General features: G+C 43.6%; 2 protein-coding genes and 1 non-coding gene across 3 annotated transcripts; 2 read left to right on the top strand and 1 right to left on the bottom strand.

Annotated features, from left to right (window-relative positions):
- Nucleotides 1-1,248: 1,248 nt before the first annotated feature.
- LOC120840905 (ribonuclease P protein subunit p25-like protein) lies at nt 1,249-12,278 on the bottom strand. Its single transcript, XM_042293810.1, has 6 exons — nt 12,093-12,278; nt 11,641-11,786; nt 11,380-11,472; nt 7,073-7,107; nt 6,887-7,003; nt 1,249-1,470 (listed from the first exon to the last, which is right to left on the bottom strand). Coding segments are annotated over exons 1-6 (528 nt in total). The 5' UTR covers nt 12,094-12,278; the 3' UTR covers nt 1,249-1,334.
- Trnas-gga lies at nt 11,202-11,274 on the top strand. The gene has a single exon. It is a non-coding gene; the product is annotated as a tRNA-Ser (tRNA).
- Nucleotides 12,279-12,597: 319 nt separating the features above from the next.
- Nucleotides 12,598-19,706, top strand: LOC120840892. The gene is made up of 2 exons (XM_040211665.1): nt 12,598-12,874; nt 19,062-19,706. Exons 1-2 carry the CDS (start codon nt 12,598-12,600, stop codon nt 19,598-19,600), a joined length of 816 nt encoding a protein of 271 aa, XP_040067599.1. The 3' UTR covers nt 19,601-19,706.
- The last annotated feature ends 370 nt before the right edge of the window (nt 19,707-20,076 follow it).

A 20,076-nucleotide genomic window follows, 5' to 3' on the forward strand; every position in this document is an offset into this window, starting at 1 on the left:
GATGAAAGCATTTGCCGTTGAATACCATGCATCCACCCATTCCCAAATTTGAAATATCTGAGAAACTATGGACAGTCCATTTATAGGTATGTAAAATTGATTACTGGACTAGCTCCAATTCTCCCTTTTTTTTTGCGATTTTCTCCCAATTTTGAGTGGGCGCTCGCCCGGTATTTTACAGTAGGCTTGTATGCCACGATACGTTGCCATTTTTTGTCGGTGGATGGGAAAATATTTACCTGTTCATATAAAATACAACTTCAAAATACAGAAGCCGTCGCATCATATATAAATATTTTTGAATCAATAAATGTTACAGATTTTGCTGTGCAGACCTCAAATTGAACATTACCAAATAAAAAGTTTATACCCAGAAAACAGACCTAGTTACTGATACTTTGTTTTTTTTCATTCTTCAAATACAATGTTTGGCAACATAACATTAACTGGATTAGAACTAAATTATAAAAATAATTTCTTGTGACCCAAGTAACAATATTGTCATTGAGGCATTATTTTAGTGAAAAAGGCTTGTGAATCCGAAAGGCAATATTGTTTTCTTCCTTTCTCGCGACCTGTTTCTCCATACTTTCACATTCAATCACCATCACTAGTAGTATACTCAAACAGGGTTCCGGATTTATGCAACACATATAGTTTACTTAGCTGAGGCGAGAAAGATATAAATTTTTCCGATTGAACTCGTAAAAACAAGGCACATTCCAGGAAGCAATGTAAAACAGCAAAAAAACATTGACAACCTGTCAAGTTAGTTTGTCAATTTTTCTAAAAAGGGTAGTATTTCTACCCTTTTTAAGATTGTTTTTTAATAGGTTTTAGATTGATCCTCGATAACTATGCGGAAGTCCTTAATTGCAGTTGTGTTTTTCTCCGGGCTACAAAATTCCTTAATTTTCTTTGGTGCCTAGTAAAACCCAATAAATAGGATTATGATAGTTGGCTATCGATGGTTTCTCGATATTCGAGTATAAGCAATTTCACGATAGTCGACGATCAATAATTTTATGATAGCAGTTTCGATAGTTTGACCATAGTCGACCCTCGATAGCACAATCAATATAAATTTGGCTTCCACTATCGATAGTGCTGTCAATAGTTCTGCATTAGCAGTGTACAACGCATGTGAAAATGCGCAACGCTACCCTGTAATTATGTATAACACATAATGTAGGTGTAACACACGCATACCATGTTCCGTGCTCCCAGGGTTTATCGAAATAATCGAGACAGGTTTATTTATTTTTATTGAAGGTTATTTACAGACCACAGGTGTTTGTAATTGCATTTTCCTTTGGTAAAGGTGCATGAGGAATTCACTGAGCAGCTTCTTGCGTGGGTTTGCTGTTGCGGCGTGGAGCTTTTCTCATGAACGGTTTGCTCTGCGTCCGCTTTGCTGGACGTCTCTGTTCTGTGCTCCAGGTAGGATTCTTGCATCCTGGTGGTTGGTACCTGGGTGCAATGAAAATGCTAGCTTCGAGGTACCTAATCTCATATCCGGATATCTTACGAATTTTTCCCAACCAGTTTAAGAACACAGAGGTGTCTAGAACTACTAGTAGTAATGAGGACAGTGGTTAGAACCGTTTAGATAATGAAATGACTTGTGTTTGACGGCGACCATTTTTGCAGAGTGAAAATAACTGTCCACGCCGATTAATATATGGCGTCCGGGGGCCAGAGTGCTGCCAATTGCGAGACAATTCCTTCTAGATGTATTTAATAACAAAACCCAGGGATAAAAGAAAGTATATATATTTTCAAGACATTTTTTTTTCCTTCTGTCTGGGTCTTTTTATAATAGCATAAAAAACATTGTTCATAGCTATAGCTACAGTGCTGCCTGGTATTTTCAGCATAAAGATTAGATCTTCCTAACAAGCTATTATTAGTAGGTGTCCTGGTGTTGCAAAACGGCTCTCCTCAGTTGGATGAAATAGTAGAAAAACATTCATTACTCATGTTTCCAAAAATCATTTTCTCAAATTAGCCTCTCGAGAAGGGTCGCTTCCTGGACCCTTAAAGGGATTGTCCGGTCAAATTTTGTATTCGAGAAAACAATTGAATATCATTGTTAGTGCCTCGAGACGCATCGTACGTGCAATATCTGAATATTATATGCCCCTGTGCATGAGTAATTGAATTTATACTGCTCCAATCGCACTCTGGAGTAAACGCTGTTTTCAATGGCAACATGGGAGTACTGACGTCTAGGGATGCCGCAAACTTTTTTCGAATCGAAGTTTCGATGATCGAATCAAGCGGTTCGAAAGGTTCGAAAGATTTCGATTTTTCGAATTTTCTATATCGTAAAATTCGACGGAGGTCGAATTTTCGAACTTGTTAAGCTAAGAAGTTCGACGCTTTTCGAACCGTCGAACTTATTACGCTAAAAAATTCAATCTTTTTCGAACTTTCGAATTTATTGTGCTGCAAGGTTCGATGCTTGTCGAACTTTCGAACTTGACTGACCAAAAAATTCGATGAATTTCGAACTTTCGAACTTATTTATCAAGAGAATTCGAAAAGTTTCGAACTTTCGAATTCTGAAAAGTCAGAAGTTCGACGAACTTCGAACTTTTAGGGTAAAAGTTCGACGTTCGTCGAACTTCGAAAGACCGGCGGACGGTTTCATTTGATTTCAAGTAGTGGGGTACATTCGTAATTTTTTTTTTCTCGAACTTTTACACGCGGTGCTGCGTTCCTTACGAAAGACAATGTCGTTTATTTCAATGTTCTGGCATGCTTAGGTTTAAAGAAATAAATCCCCGAAGGGGCGAGGAAGGACGACGGGTTTTTGACGATTATCGTTTGTGCCAGATTTGAAGCACGCTGCAGCCGGAGCTATTCATGGTAGATAAGTTATACTTTTTTTAAGAATGATTTATGTATAGCCTAGGTAAGTGCCGTCTTAAGATGTGATTATTGTTATTCAACGTGAGTTTCGAAGAAATGTCCAAACATGTATCTGCATGCAATTATGACTTAAACTTGATATTTATTTTCGTCTAAGTTGTTTGAGGTATCGCATTTAAATTAACACCACAGACAGTACATATCATTGCCATCTGCAGAATACAAAATGATGTATTTATTGTTTTTTCACGTTAAGGAATAAATTAACTCATGGGAGAAGATTTCTAATAGTGTTCAAGTTCAGCACGTCATTAAAAGAAAACTTTTTTTTTTCGCCTCACGTTCCTGGGTCGTGTTTCTTTTAGCCTGTACACATTTTGGTAAAAGAAACTTGTTTCGAAGTTCTGAACCACTGAATATGCAAAAATAGAACACTTCCGACGAATTCTTGATAGTTTTTTTTTTCTCCTGCTTTTTATTCCCGCATTTATTCTTTTTTTTTTTTTTTTTTTCTTTTGTTACTATTGGCACAGGTGTTTAGGTCGAAAAGACAGCTTTGAACTTCCGAACCACTAAACATGTGACGAGCAGTGCCTTCTGACAACGAGTTTCTAACAATGACCGTCTACGCAACCTTTTATGCAGTGAAGAGCGACATTAGCTATACATATGCATAAATAATTTCAGATTAAAATAAGCTCGACCACGCCCTCTTTCCCCGTATTGTTTTCTTTAACAGTCCGAAATACCTGCAAGGGGGAGAAGGAGGCTGAAGCCCCTCCCCCTCCCCCCCCCCCCCCCCCCCCCCCCCCCCCCGCTACCCTCTTTCCCCCCGTTTTTCCTTTTCCGACGCCACTTGTATGGTAGAACGCTCCTCGATTTCGAGTTGTGTCGGCTTTTGTGCTTTTTGCGAGGCGATTCCTCCGTCCCAGAAAATAAACCTCCAGGACAATTATAAACTTCACCGGATCGGATTACTACCAGCGTGCAAGGGGTGGCGAGCTAGTTTGCCAGGTCGCTTCACGGTTTATCTGAGCCTCAACCTCCTGCTCGCCCCTGGCCGTTTCGAACTGGATGAGTCTCGTAAAACAGTGTGTTCGTGTAATCACTACTGCGTGATGCAGGTTAAAGACACCACCCCCCCCCCCCCCCCCCCCCCCGGGGCTGGCGGTCACATGTCTGCACTGGCAAATATTCTAGCACGTCCGGGACACTCGTCGTCTCATTTAATTGCCTGACCAACTTCGCAGAATCTAGATATCACACCCTAACTTTTCTAAACTTGATTTTGTGAAAACCAGTGAGTCGTGAAAACGTTATTTGAAACTGAAACTGTGGAAAAACTTGAAAATCGGACTTCGAACTTTGAAAACTTAGATTAGAAAAAAATTCAAAATCTTCGAAGTTTTTTTTTTTTCTTTTTTTGAAATTAGCGTTAAAAGAGAATCGAAACCTTCGAACTTTATGCAAAAAGAAATTCGAAATCTTCGAATTGTTCGAACTTCATGTCTATAAAAATTCGAAGCGTTCGAAGTTTTCGAATTTTTTTACAAAGAATTTCGAAATCTTCGAATTTAGCGAACCTGAAGTAAAAAAACATTCGAATTCGAAATTTTAGAAACCGTGAAAGCTTCGAACGTTTCGAATTCGAAACTCCGCTGTGGACAAAAGTTGCGAATTTTTCGAAATCGAACCTCGGTCGGTACGAAGATATCGAAATTTTTCGAAATCGAATCTCAGTTCGCTTCGCAAATATCGAAACCTTTCGAAATCGAACCTAGGGTGGTTCGCGACATCCCTACTGACGTCACACAACACAACGCGAGCATTTCTGTCTCGTCGTTTACCTGCGAGCAACATTACTAGAACACTCAGTTGGGAAACTCGCCGTCAAAACTTGGGCCGCTGGCGTCCACCGAGACCGAGCTAAATACGACAACAGCGCCACTCTTTATCGTTTGTCTACTGTGGTCACCTTAAGCTTTTAGAAAGCATGTTTTTGCGTAAAAACAAACGGAAAAGACTCTTTGTATGAAATTTTTTAAAGTTTAGTGCAAAATGATGGGCGCATGATGTTTTTGAAATCTTTAGGTTGCAGGGTTTTGTTGGCACAATTAATATTGTTTTTATACAACCATGCCTCACCGGTGCTTTCAGGTAGCTCGTCCCGACCTAGGTGCATTTTAACTTCGGTAGCAAGTCGCGGCGCGTCCGCTGGGGAGACGGGGGTGGCATCTCTGTAACCTCTTCCGCTGTATCTGATTCGGCTCTACAATGGCCGATTAAAGCCAAATAGAAGTAACGTGCAGTTCCTCGAGTGGCCACTGCAGGAGAAATGGCGGCGTTGTGTTTGTCATTAGCTCGGTGATCGGGGCCACTTTTTCAGATTAGTCTCTAGGCAGTTTCCCAACTGAGTGTTTTAGTAACGTTGCCTGCGAGTGAACGCTTCAGCATGCTTCGTTTTTGTTGTTATGTTCGACTTGTTTCGTGGTTGGGTGAGATTTTTGTTGCGCGGTTGGGTGCCACAATTACCGGGCAGCGCATGCGAGCCAAGACATGACGTTCCACACTTTTTCGCAAGACATGCAGTGATGAGCAAAGTGGATCGTCGCCGTGCGTAGGACTGGCGTTCCCGTCAAGATCGAGATCCCGCTTATGCAGCAATCACCTCACAGAAGAGAGCTACGAGCTGAGCTCTAAGCGGACAGAAAGCTCGTAAGCTGAGGTATGATGCTGTGGCAACGATACTAAACTACGTCCATCCACTCCTCGCCCAAATCGGATCAATCAATTTGTTTATGCAGCGAAACCGAAAGCAACAGCTAGACCACCTGGAAGCGATACCAGAAGTTGTATTTAGTATGCGTGCAGCCGAATTCTGTTTGACCCGCATGTGCAAATAGAGCGTGGCTACGATTCACCAAGCTCGTCCAAGTCGAGTGACGACGTGCATTTGAATGATTCGCCGGTTGCCTGCGACCCGCGGTCATCGCCTCTGAGGGAAAGACCCGCAGCCTCATCACCGATCCAGTGGATCCGACGATATGTGTACCCAGATACCACTTCATGTACCTAGTTCCCACTTCAGAGGCGAATTCTGCATCCTTTGCTTTGCAAGCGCTCCTAACTCGATTGGTGGCCGTCGCAGTTGTCTTTGCGCGAAACGGCTTACGTTTGCTTGAAGCTTATGGCTGTTTTCGAGTAATATCCTGCTAAAAGGCGTGATTTTTCTTGCACATGCTTGGGAACTGCAATAAAAGAACCGTATTTCAGTAGAGTACAGCTAAGGACAGTGGTTCTCAACCATCGATGTTTCACGGACCCCTTGTGGATCGGCAGGGATGATGGAGGACCCCGTTCGTGGTGAGAGGAGAGGAAAGGAATATAATAATGATTTAATAAATGGATATAACTAAAAGCTAATGTGAAGTAGACCTCTCTTATTGATGTTCACACGAAAAAGCTCGCCCAAAAACTGAAACATTTCTTTTCAACCTGAAAAAAAAAAAAAAGAAAATACTTTTATTGTTGGGCTTGACTGATCAGGCAGGGCTTCGCGGACCCCTACAAGGCCTTCGCAGACCCCCATTTGACCACTGGCCTAGGAGACTATATAATTCGAAACAAAATACAAGACATCTGTCGCTTGTTATCCCGACCATGCGACAAACCTTTGCGTTTTGTGACGTCCCGCAGCAGCTACGGATGTCAGCCATTGACACTGGCGAAATTCGGGGTGCAGTTTCGTACATACGCCCATGAAAGGTTTAGTTAATAACGGGAAATCATATATCAAAATAAAAATGTTGTTTTTCTACTTGAAGGCTCCCTCGACGTAACGAGCGCAAAAACTTAAGTACTTCCGGTTTTGACCGGACAATCCCTTTAATAACAGATCGCCAAGAGTGCCGCCTGCATCTGGGGTGCTGCAAGTTTTTGTAAATTGAGAATACTCATTGGGTTACTCTGCACCGAGTGCGCAATGAACTTGTTTGACGGCTGTGCCACTTACCCGAGTTGGGTAGTGTCCACAGGATCTTTGCTGAGCAGAATGTGTATGGTGGGTATCTCCCGCACTACCTTCAGCTTGTCCAAGTCCTCGGACTTCGGCTCCCAAATTTCTTCCACCCTGGAATTTAAACTGGCTTAGTCATGGAAACGAAATGGCTCTCATGCTGACTTATTCTGATATGCTTACTTTTTGTAGCAGATTTTGTTGATCTGGTGAAGTTGCTACAAAGGAAGAGAGCAAATGTTATGTAGTAGGCAATATGTGCATCTGGTTTCCTTTACTGCTGTTGAACAACAGGTAATCTGAAAAGGGTGGTGAATTCAGAATTTTCAATCAATCTTGGGGGAGTGGGTGTCACACATTCTTGGGAGGGGATTTGGGAAGGGGGGCGGGGCATACTATAGGTCAGTGGTTCTCAACCATCAATGTTTCGCGGACGCCTTGTGGATCGGCAGAGATGATGGAGGAACCCGTTCGTGGTGGGGGGAAGCAAATGGTATCGGTTAATTATGATAATGGTTTAATAAATGGGTATAACAAAGGGCCGTGTGAACTAGACTTCTCTTATTGACATACACATAAAAAAACTTGCCCGGAAATGGAAAAATTCCATTTCGATCTAAAAAAGACAACTTTTATTGCCGGGCTTGACTGATGTGGCAGGGCTTTGCGGACCCCTAGAATCCCTTCGCAGACCCCAAAGGGTCTGCGGACCCCCATTTGAGAACCACTACTATAGGTTTTTGTATTATGTGTAGGAAATTCTGGGGGTATGCCTAGATCACTGTCTGAGGGCAGTTAAGGGGGTCATAAAAAGAGAATGGATCTGCTGTATCTTAATTAACTTAATTCATTAAAGCACAAAGACGTTAGTTGATTCCCAAGTATTGTAATGAAAAATATTGTGCCTGCATTTTATAAACACATTAAAAATAGTTTTTTTTTTTTGACAGTGCAAGAGCTACAAAACATCACTGTAGGTATGTAAAAAGGTAGAACAGATTCAACTTTACTTAATCTTCAAATAATAAATTGGGAGTGATAAAAATATTGTTATTTATTTGCATTCTTGTATTAGTTGCATGCTACTGCATCACATAATTACGATACAGTTTCGGTTCCAAACACATGTGGGCTGTTTGGTGACCATCGTAACCATGCTGCTCGTCCCGCTGCATCTCGCATTCGTTGCGAAAGCCGATTGTGTATTAGGATCGTAATAAAACATAACATGAAGAAATAAAATCCCCAACAGGATTCATACCTGGAACTTTGCGAAACGAGTAACAAGGTAGGACGTACACACTTGACCTCTCGATTCTCGGCATGTCCAGCTTGTGCTGTTTATTTTCGCAAGTGTAGTCCAAGGACGTTGGGATTTTCTCATGACTAGCTTCATGGCTACGAGTTTTGTATTCATCCTCTTTTACTACAATATTTCTCAGTAGTAATTAGACATGCCACTCTTCAAGCACACAAAGGCGATTCAGTATATTTCCACCATTGTCGCCCTTTTACTGCTAGCAGATCGGTTATTCTTTGTGGTCGAAGCGAAAACATACTTGCGGGTCGTCATTTGGCGATCGTACTGGGACGCAGCTCGACCGATTGAAGTTGCAGACGGTACTCTTAAACTCACACCTGTAGCACGACATTCAGTGTTGGCATACAGCTCGAAACCTAAAAACCGACCGCACTGATGTAGGCAACGCTAGAGCTCAATGACATTGGCCATCCTACAATCATCCGAGCATATGAGAAATCGGATGTCATTCATTCGTTTGCGTGTGTGACGTGATTATGGTGCCGCTGCTGGAGCGATATCCGATGCTCTGGCTTCGCACATCAAGCTCGGTCCATGTCACCGTCTTGTGCAAACAACAAAAATTTCCTAGCGACTACTTGCAGTGACATCCCCTCTGGCAAAACAAAATTATCTTTCTTTAAGCTTGTAAATGAAGTAACAAAGGATGGGGATTCCAAATTGACATATAGCTCAGAATTTTTTCAATGATGATTCACTCTTCGAAATTGTTAAACATTTTTCACTCTAATCCAACACTTCGTCAAACATTATTCTTAGAACCATCTTACATTTCGCTACGAACTAATCACCATCTAAAAGTGGGCGTCCCCCAGTGTAACACCTCATCTTTCAATGCCTCCTTTCTCCCTCAGACCTCAATAGATTGGAATCGCCTTCCTGCACTCATAGTCTCGATAACTGATGCTACTGATTTTAAAATTGCCATTACTAAGTTTTTTGATGTTCAATAAGTTTTGTTTTATGTCTTGCCTTATGTATCGTTATACTCATATGTTTCCGTTCACTCCTCTCTGTAATGCCTTCGGGCCCTGAGAGAACAATAAATGAAATGAAATGAAATGAAATGAAATGAGTATGCGTCTATTGCTACAAAGGCAGATGGGCAACCCGAAAACAACTAAACAGTATGGCAGTATAAGAATGTATATTGCTGAACACGCCAGACAAGCTCTACAGCTGGGAATGCCCTTCACCCAGCGAAAACAATAAGTTTTGCCAATTGAACATTCTAGAATTGTGTACAGACCAAATGTAATGCCAGAGGTTGCCAGCGTGAGAAGGCACAAAACCCTATGTCAACTTAGAACTTTAGGACTGGAGGGAACAAAAGAGAAAGGGGAATCCCAGATTCACCAGCTTTTCCTGAAGCACAACACTGCCATTTCTTTGAGTCGGTCAGTGGAACTACTCTTCAGCGTCGCCAGAGATGTATTCTCTATGAAGCGGGGAAGCGTAACTGATGAAAACTTCGAGAGCCAGCTACTGCTTAAATGCAACGACTACTCAAAAAAGAAAACAATCAAGTACAAAAGCAGTTCTGTCTTTGGTCATCAAAGTAAGAAGAAAGGCATCTCTCTATTTTTAAGGTAAAGTAACGCGTTCCTTCTAGGGATCGGTCATAAGTAACATATTTAGTTACTTTTTGAGCGAGTAACGGTATTTACCAGCTACCTTTTTGGGGGTAACGTGTACAGGTCTATTTCCAATGCGTTCTGTGAATGCTGGTCTCCTTTTAGTTCCAAGTTGATTCCTTTTTGCATTTTGTAAACCAATAAACAAACATTTCATCAAGATAACTGACAGGAAAAAGTGGTGGCTGGCTTTCGGAGTCGTTTCAATTAAATCTCTGCATATTCACCCGGTCGACGCAAAAACGTGCGAGACACCCTTGCAATCAAAGTCTTAAATCTAGCAAGTCGTTGACACTTCAGTGTCCCAATAAATGAGGTATATACCTGCTATGAATTACTACCATTTGTTTAATTTTGGGAACACAAATGCGCATAATGCATGATGTGCCGGGCAATGTCTGACAGTCTAAGAATTTATGGAAATTTATGCTTTTCTTTTGAGCAGAAGTCGCAATGTGACAAACTTCATTGCCATGTATTCGACGCGGGAGAAGCTAAGCGTCAGTTGTTGACGAGCATTTGCTAGTCACCAACTGTCGAGTCACACATGAATAGAAGTGTTGGTATTGGCAAGCTCACTGTAGCTAGAACAAGTGTGGGGTGCTTTGCAACACAACTGTGTGCATGTGCACAGCTAAGAAGACAGCACATCATTTACTCCGGTGAATATGCAAAACTTTTCTCTACAGCAACCTCCACAGATAAAAAAAAAAACAAGAATCGGAAAGGCTGTGCAAGCTGTACTGTGAAGCTCCAGGCTTGTTTTTGGACATTTAAAGCTTTTTAATATAAAAAGCAACATCAAGGTGCTGTTATTCATTAGAAAGATCACTCGCAAAAATGTCATACACGTTTCTTTAATAAATAAACCGTTTTTAATGTGCACAGATGCAAACTAACATAGCTACTCCGTGCCGACATAGCATGTCTGCTCGCATCTGACCAGTTCGTCATTGGAGAGCACACGAGAAAGTGGCACCACCAAGACATCTCATCACCAATATATGGCTTGCACTGATGTCATATCAGCAGCCATTGTGAAGAACCTTGCTGCCGCATGTAGCAAGGTTCTTCACAATTCATTTTGCACCACCGAAATCATTTTTCTGGGCCACAAGGGATGACCATTGGCATGGTGCAATGTCACATGCAAGCCATGTACAGGTAGATAGGGTAGCACAACAAATTAACGAAGATAACGGCATTTGAGATATTGTAGTTGCAATGTTGAGTAGCAACTTGATGCAAAAGGAAAAAGGGAATGCATAACCATAACCTTAAAACACAGGCCTTTCACCCTTGTTGGTGTTAGACTAGTGGCAGCTAATAAAACCTGTTTGCTCTACTGACGTCTAACCCCTGGTTAGCTCAGTTGGTAGAGCGCTCCACTGGAAATGGAGAGGTCCCGGGTTCGATACCCGGACCAGGCGGATTTTTTCGGTCGCGCACCAGTCACCTAGTTGTGTTTGGCCATGATAGCATTGTTTAGAATATGTATTCTGTGCGAGCAATTCAAAGCAAAGAAAATGGTATACCTTGTGTTTTCGCTTCATGATCTCTACGCAGGTGATCGTCTTTCCAAGTGCATGACCAGAACCGGAGAATACCATGTGCTTCTTTGATTCATCCTGCGTTGTATAATATAAAGTAGGTCAACAGATGATTGGTGTGACGTAAGGTGATGGCAACGATATAAAAAGATGCGTGCAAGCAGGTTGCCTTTATGTAACCTTTTGGGAAGAGTTGTACAATTGGTAAACAAGTGTAGATGACACGCCTTCAAATACTGGCCTTACTTGAAATGCCTTTTTGGAGAATTCAAGAATGTTTCTGAGCTTGCTGCTCGGTTGAACTTTCATGTGCACGAAGCCCTCTTGGAGGTCTTTAAAGGGCAAAGAGCTTGGACTTTCTTCAATTACTTCGCCTTTCGTGTAGTTCTCCACTGAAAAGGAAAGTTTGAAACTCCTGGTTACAGAGAGGGAAAAGGACTATCGTGAGGGGACCAGCGGTCGAATCCGTTAACGGACCGTAGCTCGGAGCTCGTGAAGCGAAAGTTCGCGCTGCAGAACCCAGGTATCCTGGGTTCAATACCCCCTGTTCGTTCTGATCTGGATGAGCAGCGTACCGGCGTGGTGTCGTGTATTACTCTTCCGTGCTGCACGTTTAAGGCACCAGAGTGGCAGTGGTACTGCAATGGCTAAATTTCTTACCTACAACTGAGTATTAGGATTTTCGACAGTGTACTTACTTCTCTTCTTGGCAAGAGATACGGCACGAAGTAATCAAAGTCAACAAATTTGCTACACCAATATCTAGCTATCTCATCACAATAACTGCGTCCGAGTAAACAGGCTACTTTCGTCGAGTACTTTCATAATGGTTTCGCGTGTTGCTCACGTTTCCCCAACTTCTGGAGCGATGATGTCGGCGATGTTCGGCTAACTCCACTAACTCGGCCACTCGGCTATTGTTTGGCTTGTGTTGACTCTTGCAACAGCTCATCTCGGCTCCGAGACCTTGCTCGCCTCGGTTGCCTCGGTATGACTTTAGACATATTTTGAACCTTAGAAGTCCACTAACTTTTTATATCATAATGTTTGGGTTTTATTTTTACTTTTATGTAATATTAAAGTCGGTCTTAGCGTTTCTTCAACATGAGCCGAGGAGCCAACTGAGCGGCTGCACCAGCAAACCAGCGAGGTGTTTACATCCAATCCAACACAATCCGCGACTCTTTTCCGCCGGTTTCAAAAATGGCGGATGGGTTTTCGTGCTGCGTTTCTGGAATTTATTGCAATCCGACTAACACAACTTGCACTAACTGCAAGAAAGTGTTCGCTTCTCGAAAACGTATGCTATGTCACGCAAGATGTGCTCACGGCTGGAGTGGTTTAGCCCCTTCAGTGAGTTGCGATCGGTGTGGCAATACCTGCTCCAGCTTTTCCAGCATGGTTGAACTCGTCATGCATCACGAATCGGCTCACGGGTTCGTGGCAGACTGCGTCCAGCTCACCTTCCGGTCAGAAAACGGTAAGCTTTCTCCCAGTTAGGTGCATTAGATGGTGTAATCTTATTGTCGGCGTTCACAGCAGCCAGAGATAACAATGAGATCACGCCGGCGCCGTTCTTTGTTGTCAGACAAGAGCGGCGCGCGGCCTACTTTTGCACTTTTGGTTTAACTTTAAATCAAGATAGAACTCTTTTGTCAATATCCAGCGTTTTTTTTTTTTTTTTTTTTTTGTAGATTTATAATTTGCGAGAAGCGAAGCGTCGCTGTTGATCGCGCGCTGACGGCAAGTTTCTACAACCCTTTCGTAAAGTTGAAGGTGGAAGCGTCGCTGTTGATCGCGTGCTGACGGCAAGTTTCTAATAGTCCCAACTTCAAGGTAGGGAAAAATGGTCCCACAAAAATATCGCCCGTGTAGAAGCCTCAGAACGGAGCTCGTACCAATTGTTGCACTAGGACCTTCTAAAGTCCGATAACGGAACAGGGAAAGGGGGGGGGGGGGGGGGGGGGGGGGGGGGGGGGGGGGGGGGGGGGGGGCTTGGCTTATTTTGTTGGTGAGATAAGCGACAACACAGGCATTCACGATTGACCGCATGATTCAGCTTCAGTTAACGAATAACTCGCGAAAGTACCACATTTTCTTCCGGTCGCCCATTTTACGCCTCTCTGAAAAACCGCACAAATAAATTATGCACGTTCCTTCTATCGTTCTGCAATTTGTTGATTTAATGTTTTTCGATGATGCTGAGAACTAATTGAAACCATGCCCTTAAACACAATATTAAAAAAAGTGAATTACGCAAAAATATTTAACATGTTAATTATCCCGGACTTTAATGATTTTCGTAAATGGGCCCCTGGCCCAGGGCCAAAACGACACAAGCTTTTTTCGTTGCGATAAGTAGTTTTCGCAGGAGCGATCTGGGCCTGAGTTCTCTGAAACACCCTATAAACAATTGCAAGCATGGCGTCTCACTGACCCTTCATGCGTGCAAGCATGAGCAGGGCGTGCGTGAACGTAGCTTTGGCAAGCTTGTAATTGCACGCCCTTGCCAGCACGAGCAGAGACATGGCGGCGTCCAGATGCCCTGCTTGCAATCGTCTATATATATACAGTAGTGAACAAAAAGATATATTTCGGTTTTACGTGGGTAACTTTTCTTCGAACTGTGATACAGTGTCGCAACAACCGACCCGTGGTGGCTAAAAAGGCTGCTTTATGGTGTATCATATCAAAAGTTCAAAACTAAATATTATTGGCTATTCATTAGACGTCGAGCAATGCTTCTGTAAAAGGAACAAAATGTCATATCTTTTTGTTCACTACTGTATATATATATATATATATATATATATATTTGAACTGTTATTGGTCGACTTTAAAGGGCCCATGAAACGATTTTTGGGTTGGGATAAATCATTTTAGATTGGGATTTTTCTAATAGCACATCGTTCAGTGGGCCAAAAGAAAAAAGGTAGAAAGTCAAAAGCCTGACTTTCAGTGCGAAAATTTGAAAACACAGCGGACTATTTCGTACCTCCTCCCCTTCGTAACCTCTCTGCCTTTTCACTGTGATACATCCGCGGTCCCAAAAGCGCGTCATCGGGTCCAAACTGACGTCACATGAAACCGGACCTTATTTAGTCCCTTCACCCCTAAGCTGACATTGTGGTGGAAGCTACGCGCTTGCCGGACCAATCAGCCGCCTCCGTTTCATCACCTGACCTCATTCTCTGCAGCCACATTTGCCACGTTCACGTGGCAAAAGTGTGGCCAGCCCAAGGAGCACGTAGCTTCCACAGCACTGTCAGCTTAGGGGTGAACGGGGGAGGGAAAGAAACTTTTGTCCGAGTTTTGAGCGACGGGCTAATCTTCTAGGGGGACAATGGCTCTCTCCGAGCGAGAGGGGCCTCGCTTCTTTTCGTCTTCTTGAACTGTTTGGTGGAATGCGCGATCTATGAGTTGAGGAGGAAAGCGAAACAGGAAAAAGTTGGAAAAGCGTTTCATGACCCCTTTAATATTCAGAGCAGTAGAAGGAAAGAAAAATTGTACAAATATGAATTTCACAGCGTCTCTACTCACCGTATAGTTCGTTTCGTCTTAGGTCAGAGCACCAGCCAAAGGCTCGAACACATACAACCACAAACACACATACTAAAAGTGCAAGTCACGGGACGTTTGCTGACCTTGATTGGTTTGGCCTATGAAAGAACACGTACAAGGTGACGAATGCCACAATGTCGCACTTTGATGCTGCAAATCAACCGGCCAGAGCCGTTGATGCCGGGCATCAACCGCTCTGGCCGATTGGTGTGCTGGCTGGTCGATCGCCGACATCGTCTGTATCTCCCGATGATGTCGTTGATGTCAGGAACTAAGAGTCCCGAGAAAACTTTGCAAAATAGTAGGACTGCCGATTGCGGCTACTGTGATAAAACAGATCCAGGGTCTTATACTAGTCCCGATAAGATCACTCGATTATCGTGTCTGCCCAATGTCTTCATTCTGTGGCTGCAGAGTACCGCGTCACCTGCACCTCTCGCACCTACTTTCACCGCCTCTCACCATCGTGCGCGCGTCAAGCTTCACCGCTTTGCACAGGAGTGCTAGGAGCAGTGACTGACCTGGGGGAGTGCCTGGCTTAGCACGATTGTATGGTGCCTGGATCGCGTCTCCGACTGGTGTGTTTAGCGTCCTATCCCGCCCATAGATCAAAAGTGGTCCCAAAGTGGCAACAAATGACGTCACAGAAGCCGGAGTGTCATGCTGTTGCTTGTCGCGATCCTGGCGGTTGGCCGTAGAAATGCTGGCGAAAAGCACGAGCGAACGCGAATGCCGCTGTGGTCACGGCGTCCCAGGCGTCCCAACTTCCTGCTGCAGTAGCTTCCGTGGACTGTCGAAGTAGAGAGGGACCTGCAGTAGAACAGGCGTCTTCGACATAAACCACAGCTGTTGGAGCGCCGCCAGGATCGCGACCGGCGACAGCATGACACTTTTATGACGTCATCAGGCGGAAATCGAGGGACCACTTTTTTGGCCGCGGTAAACAGACCAGTCGGAGACGCGTTCCAGGCACCATAACGATAGGCACTCCAATTATGCTCAGGATTATTACAGACTGCCCCCGAGACTGGATATATATTTGAATAAATACGGTAGTCAATGTAGTTCCCGTGCAGCTGTCGATTGAAAGAGCAGCGAACTTTGACGTAGCATCTGGTTTTCTCCGCCGCTAAAAAGCTACGCCACCTTTAAGCCCTGAATGTAGGCTTTTATAATATATTTGGGTGGTTGTTTTTGCAAATTATGATATTAGAGTCTTTAGTTTCGTAGGTTCATTAAACTTGCGGGGGACACATTCCTATTGGTAGACGGGCTAGCCGATATGCTGGGTCCTGTTGGCACTTCACAGAAACTATTTTTTTATAGGGTAAACAAACTACCGAGTGTAAAATGGAGAAGGGAGGGAGGATTCATCCCAATGAAGTGTTGCGCTATGATTCACTTTTCAACCATCTTTTAATACCCATTGTAAATGAAAGCTACTCTGACTAAAGCCTTATCTAAGAATACTGTGCTCCTTTTACGCCCTATCCATTATTTTCACAAACTCCATCCATTATTTTCACAAACTCCATTATTGTCACAAACGGTAATAAGTAATATGCCCGAGTATCAAAGAGGAACCTTTAATCACTATCCTAAATGAACTCATTTAGAAATGCAATCACTTTTTCCTTCTCAAGTGATGTGCTAACAAATGTTGGCATCTGCTCCAGAAGCGTCAGTGACTGCTCGGAACAAATATTTTGCCTGCTACAAACCTTCCACAAAACGTCAAATCTTGCTTCCATCACTGCATTCCCCGTACTCTATGGACACAGGCCGACCCGATGGGGGTAGTCAGCGGGTCAATGGGGTGGAGAGGAGTGGAGAGACCTGGGGTGCTATGTTTCGCTTTTTGGACTCCCAGGAGACTAGGGAGAAGGAAGTGACGTCAATAACGCAGCAAACGCAGATTGGGTGTTGGTTTCGTTTTCTTCTGTCAACATCCAATCTGCATTTGCTGTGTCGTTGACGTCACTTCCTTCTCCCTAGTCTCCTGGGAGTTCAAAAAGCGCAACAAAGCACCCCTGGGCCGGTTTGCTCATCTTGCGGCTGCGGCCGCGGCCAAGAGGGAAGTTTACGTCACGTGACCAGCTCTATGGGGACAAGGAAGTACCTAGCGTCCCTGCCTAATGGCGGAGAGATCCGCATCGCTTCAAGTACAAAAGCCTAATGTCGCTCGCAGAAACTGATTGCAGGGACTTTCAACTGGAGTCCAATTGACCACCCCTTTATACTGTAGGAGTGGCAGGTAAAGTTACGGCCAGGGAGGGCAAATAGGAGCCAAAATAAAGAAAAAACCACACGAGATAAAAGCGGTAGCAGTATATTTATCTGCCGGCGCCGGCGCCTCGCGCTTTGGTTAAAGCGCCGGTACTTGTCGTCGCGGCGTGAAAGTTCCGGGTTCAAATCGCACTAGGGACTTCTTTTTTCTTTTTTTTTTTTTTTTTTGAATTTTGCGAGTGTCTTACTTTTTAACTGTGATCATTTTTAGGAAATCATTCACTTGCACTGCTGCGCCTTACACGGTTTTTACTGTTAGTCCCACCTGTTCAATCGAAACACCGGGAAGAAAAAAAAAGGATCATTTCATAATGTTCATTAAAAGGAAACCAAGATAACAGCATCACTATGGCTTTCACACAAACGGAGCCGAAACAAGCATCCTTTCCCCAGCATTTACAGTTTTATGTTTTTAAATAACGCTCTTGCTGCGATTCCTTTCAGTAGCAAGAGACGCCTATTTAGGACTAATAAAAACTGCCGTTGTGACAATTAAAAAAGACAAGCAAAAATAAAAAAAAAGACTAGCAACTGTGGCTACACTGCTTGAGCGAAATCCTACAGGCAAGGCAGCAAGTCAAACGTCTTAGAAAGTAGTAAAACCGAAATAAAAGAGATCATACTTTTACTTGCATGGAATGTGATAAAAAGTATATTTATACTCTTTACATTTTGTTGTGGCAATCGTTTTGTAATATTAACACATTACTTGTTGAATTTTAGTTAGATTAGCGGACGATCATGACCGAATGCAAAAATGAATCAGGCGCCGACATTGCAAACCCTCTCACTAATGCAAGCACCTAAAATGACTTTGGAACAACAAATGGAATTCATTATATATAATTCCATTTATGATTTAAAGTCATTTTAGGTCCCTCTCTCTAATGAAAACACCTAAAATGACTTTGGATCAACAAATGGAATGAAGTGATTGTATTAGCGCGTTAACTTGCGGTGATCTTTTTTTTTTTTTTTCCCGGTGTTTCGATTGAACAGGTGGGACTAACAGTAAAAACCGTGTAAGGCGCAGTAGGGCAAGGGGATGATTTCCTAAAAAGGATCACATCTAAAAAGTAAGACACGCTCAATATGTAAAAAAAAAAAAAAAAAAAAGAAAAAAAAATTTTAGCGCGATTTGAACCGTACTGGCGCTTTAACCTCTCTACCATAACAGCAGGCGCGAGGCGCCGGCGCCGGCGGAGGTATATAAACATACTGCTACCGCTTTTATCTCGTAGTTTCTTCTTTATTTTGGCTCCTATTTACCCTCCCTGGCCGTAACTTTACCTGCCGCTCCTACAGTATAAAGGGGCAGTCAATTGGACTCAAGATGAAAGTCCTTGCAATCAGTTTCTGCTAGCGAAATTAGGCTTTTGTGCTTGAAGCGATGCGGATCACTCCGCCATTAGGCAGGGATGCTAGGTACTTCCTTGTCCCCATGGGGCTGGTCACGTGACGTAAAAATCCCTCCTGGCCGCAGCTGCGACCGCAGCCGCAAGATGAGCAAACCGGCCCTGGAGGCGCAGCTCGAGAAGAAAGGCCTGAAGGTTACTACCGCTAAACGAAGAACTATTCCCGTAGCAACGCAGTTACAGGGCAATTTCGAGAGGCTTTTTTTTTATTATTTACTTTTGTCGGGCAGATGCGTGTTTCCTTTGCCAGTAGATAGCTCAAACAGGAAGCCATAGTCACACCAGACCATTCACGGGTGAAAATCATCTCTGGTTTTCGTACATTCCATCACTGTATGTGTTGGTGTCATCATCATTCGTAGTTTCCACGTAGATTAAATGTGCTTCAATGTTCTATCATTACAGAATTCCTGCTCTGGAAAAAGAAGAAAGAAGAGGAGGGAGGGGTGAGCTATATTTGCAACCTCAAAAAGGTGGAAGGAGCAAGTGGTGCTAGCATGCAGTTTTATCGATGTTACCAGCACAAGGGAGAAGATAAGAGAGGCCTGCCTGCCAGTCACCGTCAGTGCAACTCAAGCGGCCAGCACTGTCTCTCAGTAATGCTCAAGGTCATAAATGCTGACGGCATCAAGGTGACTTACCAGAAGAACCATTACCGCCACGAGGGCCGTCATCCGACAAGCGGGAAGTCCGTGACCGGTCAACCTCCTCTCGCTTCCCCAGACGAAGCTGTGTCGTCAGTGGTGGGCCCGGGATCACCATGTTCCGGACGTCGCACTTGGCTCTTGGTAAAAGAAGAGAGTATGTTTTACGCGCAAGACATATTAGATACCCTTTTGTTGGGTGATGTCTCAGATGACGCTGTTAGAGCAGTACTCCCGATTTTGACTAATATTCGTGATGTATTGATGGAATCACAAGGAGCAAGTCAAACATCTGAGTAAGAAGCGGCAGAATTCCACTTGGGGAACACTGTCCGAGTCTGTTTCACCGTGCACCTGGAAAGAAGACACATTAGTTACATGACTTGTGAATGATTACATGCAGGAACACCCCAAAAACTGTATGCATGTTAGAGAATTGTTTTGTTTTTCACGGAGTTAAATAAAGATGTTTTGGAGTTCATTCGCTGCGATTTGGATTGGGGTGATTAATGCTCAATGTTGAAATCCGGATATCCTAGATGGATGAATGCTATTGGCTGTATCCTTGATAAAGGGCGGTAGCTTGTGCCGCCTAGCCTAGAAATTAAGAACCAAAAGTGATTTCTTCCCTTTGTCAGGTTGCTTACTGCCGTGTATTGTGTGCGTGTTCGCAACGTATAGCGAACAGGACCTATTGAGCCGAAACAAGGGCGGATGCAATTGGAGATACCGGCAGGAGAGAGCCGAGCGGCGAGCCACGGAAAAGCACGGGATGC

The sequence above is a fragment of the Ixodes scapularis genome, unplaced genomic scaffold, assembly GCF_016920785.2.
Source record: "Ixodes scapularis isolate PalLabHiFi unplaced genomic scaffold, ASM1692078v2 PGA_scaffold5__190_contigs__length_132052651, whole genome shotgun sequence".
Taxonomy (NCBI): Eukaryota; Metazoa; Arthropoda; class Arachnida; order Ixodida; family Ixodidae; genus Ixodes; species Ixodes scapularis.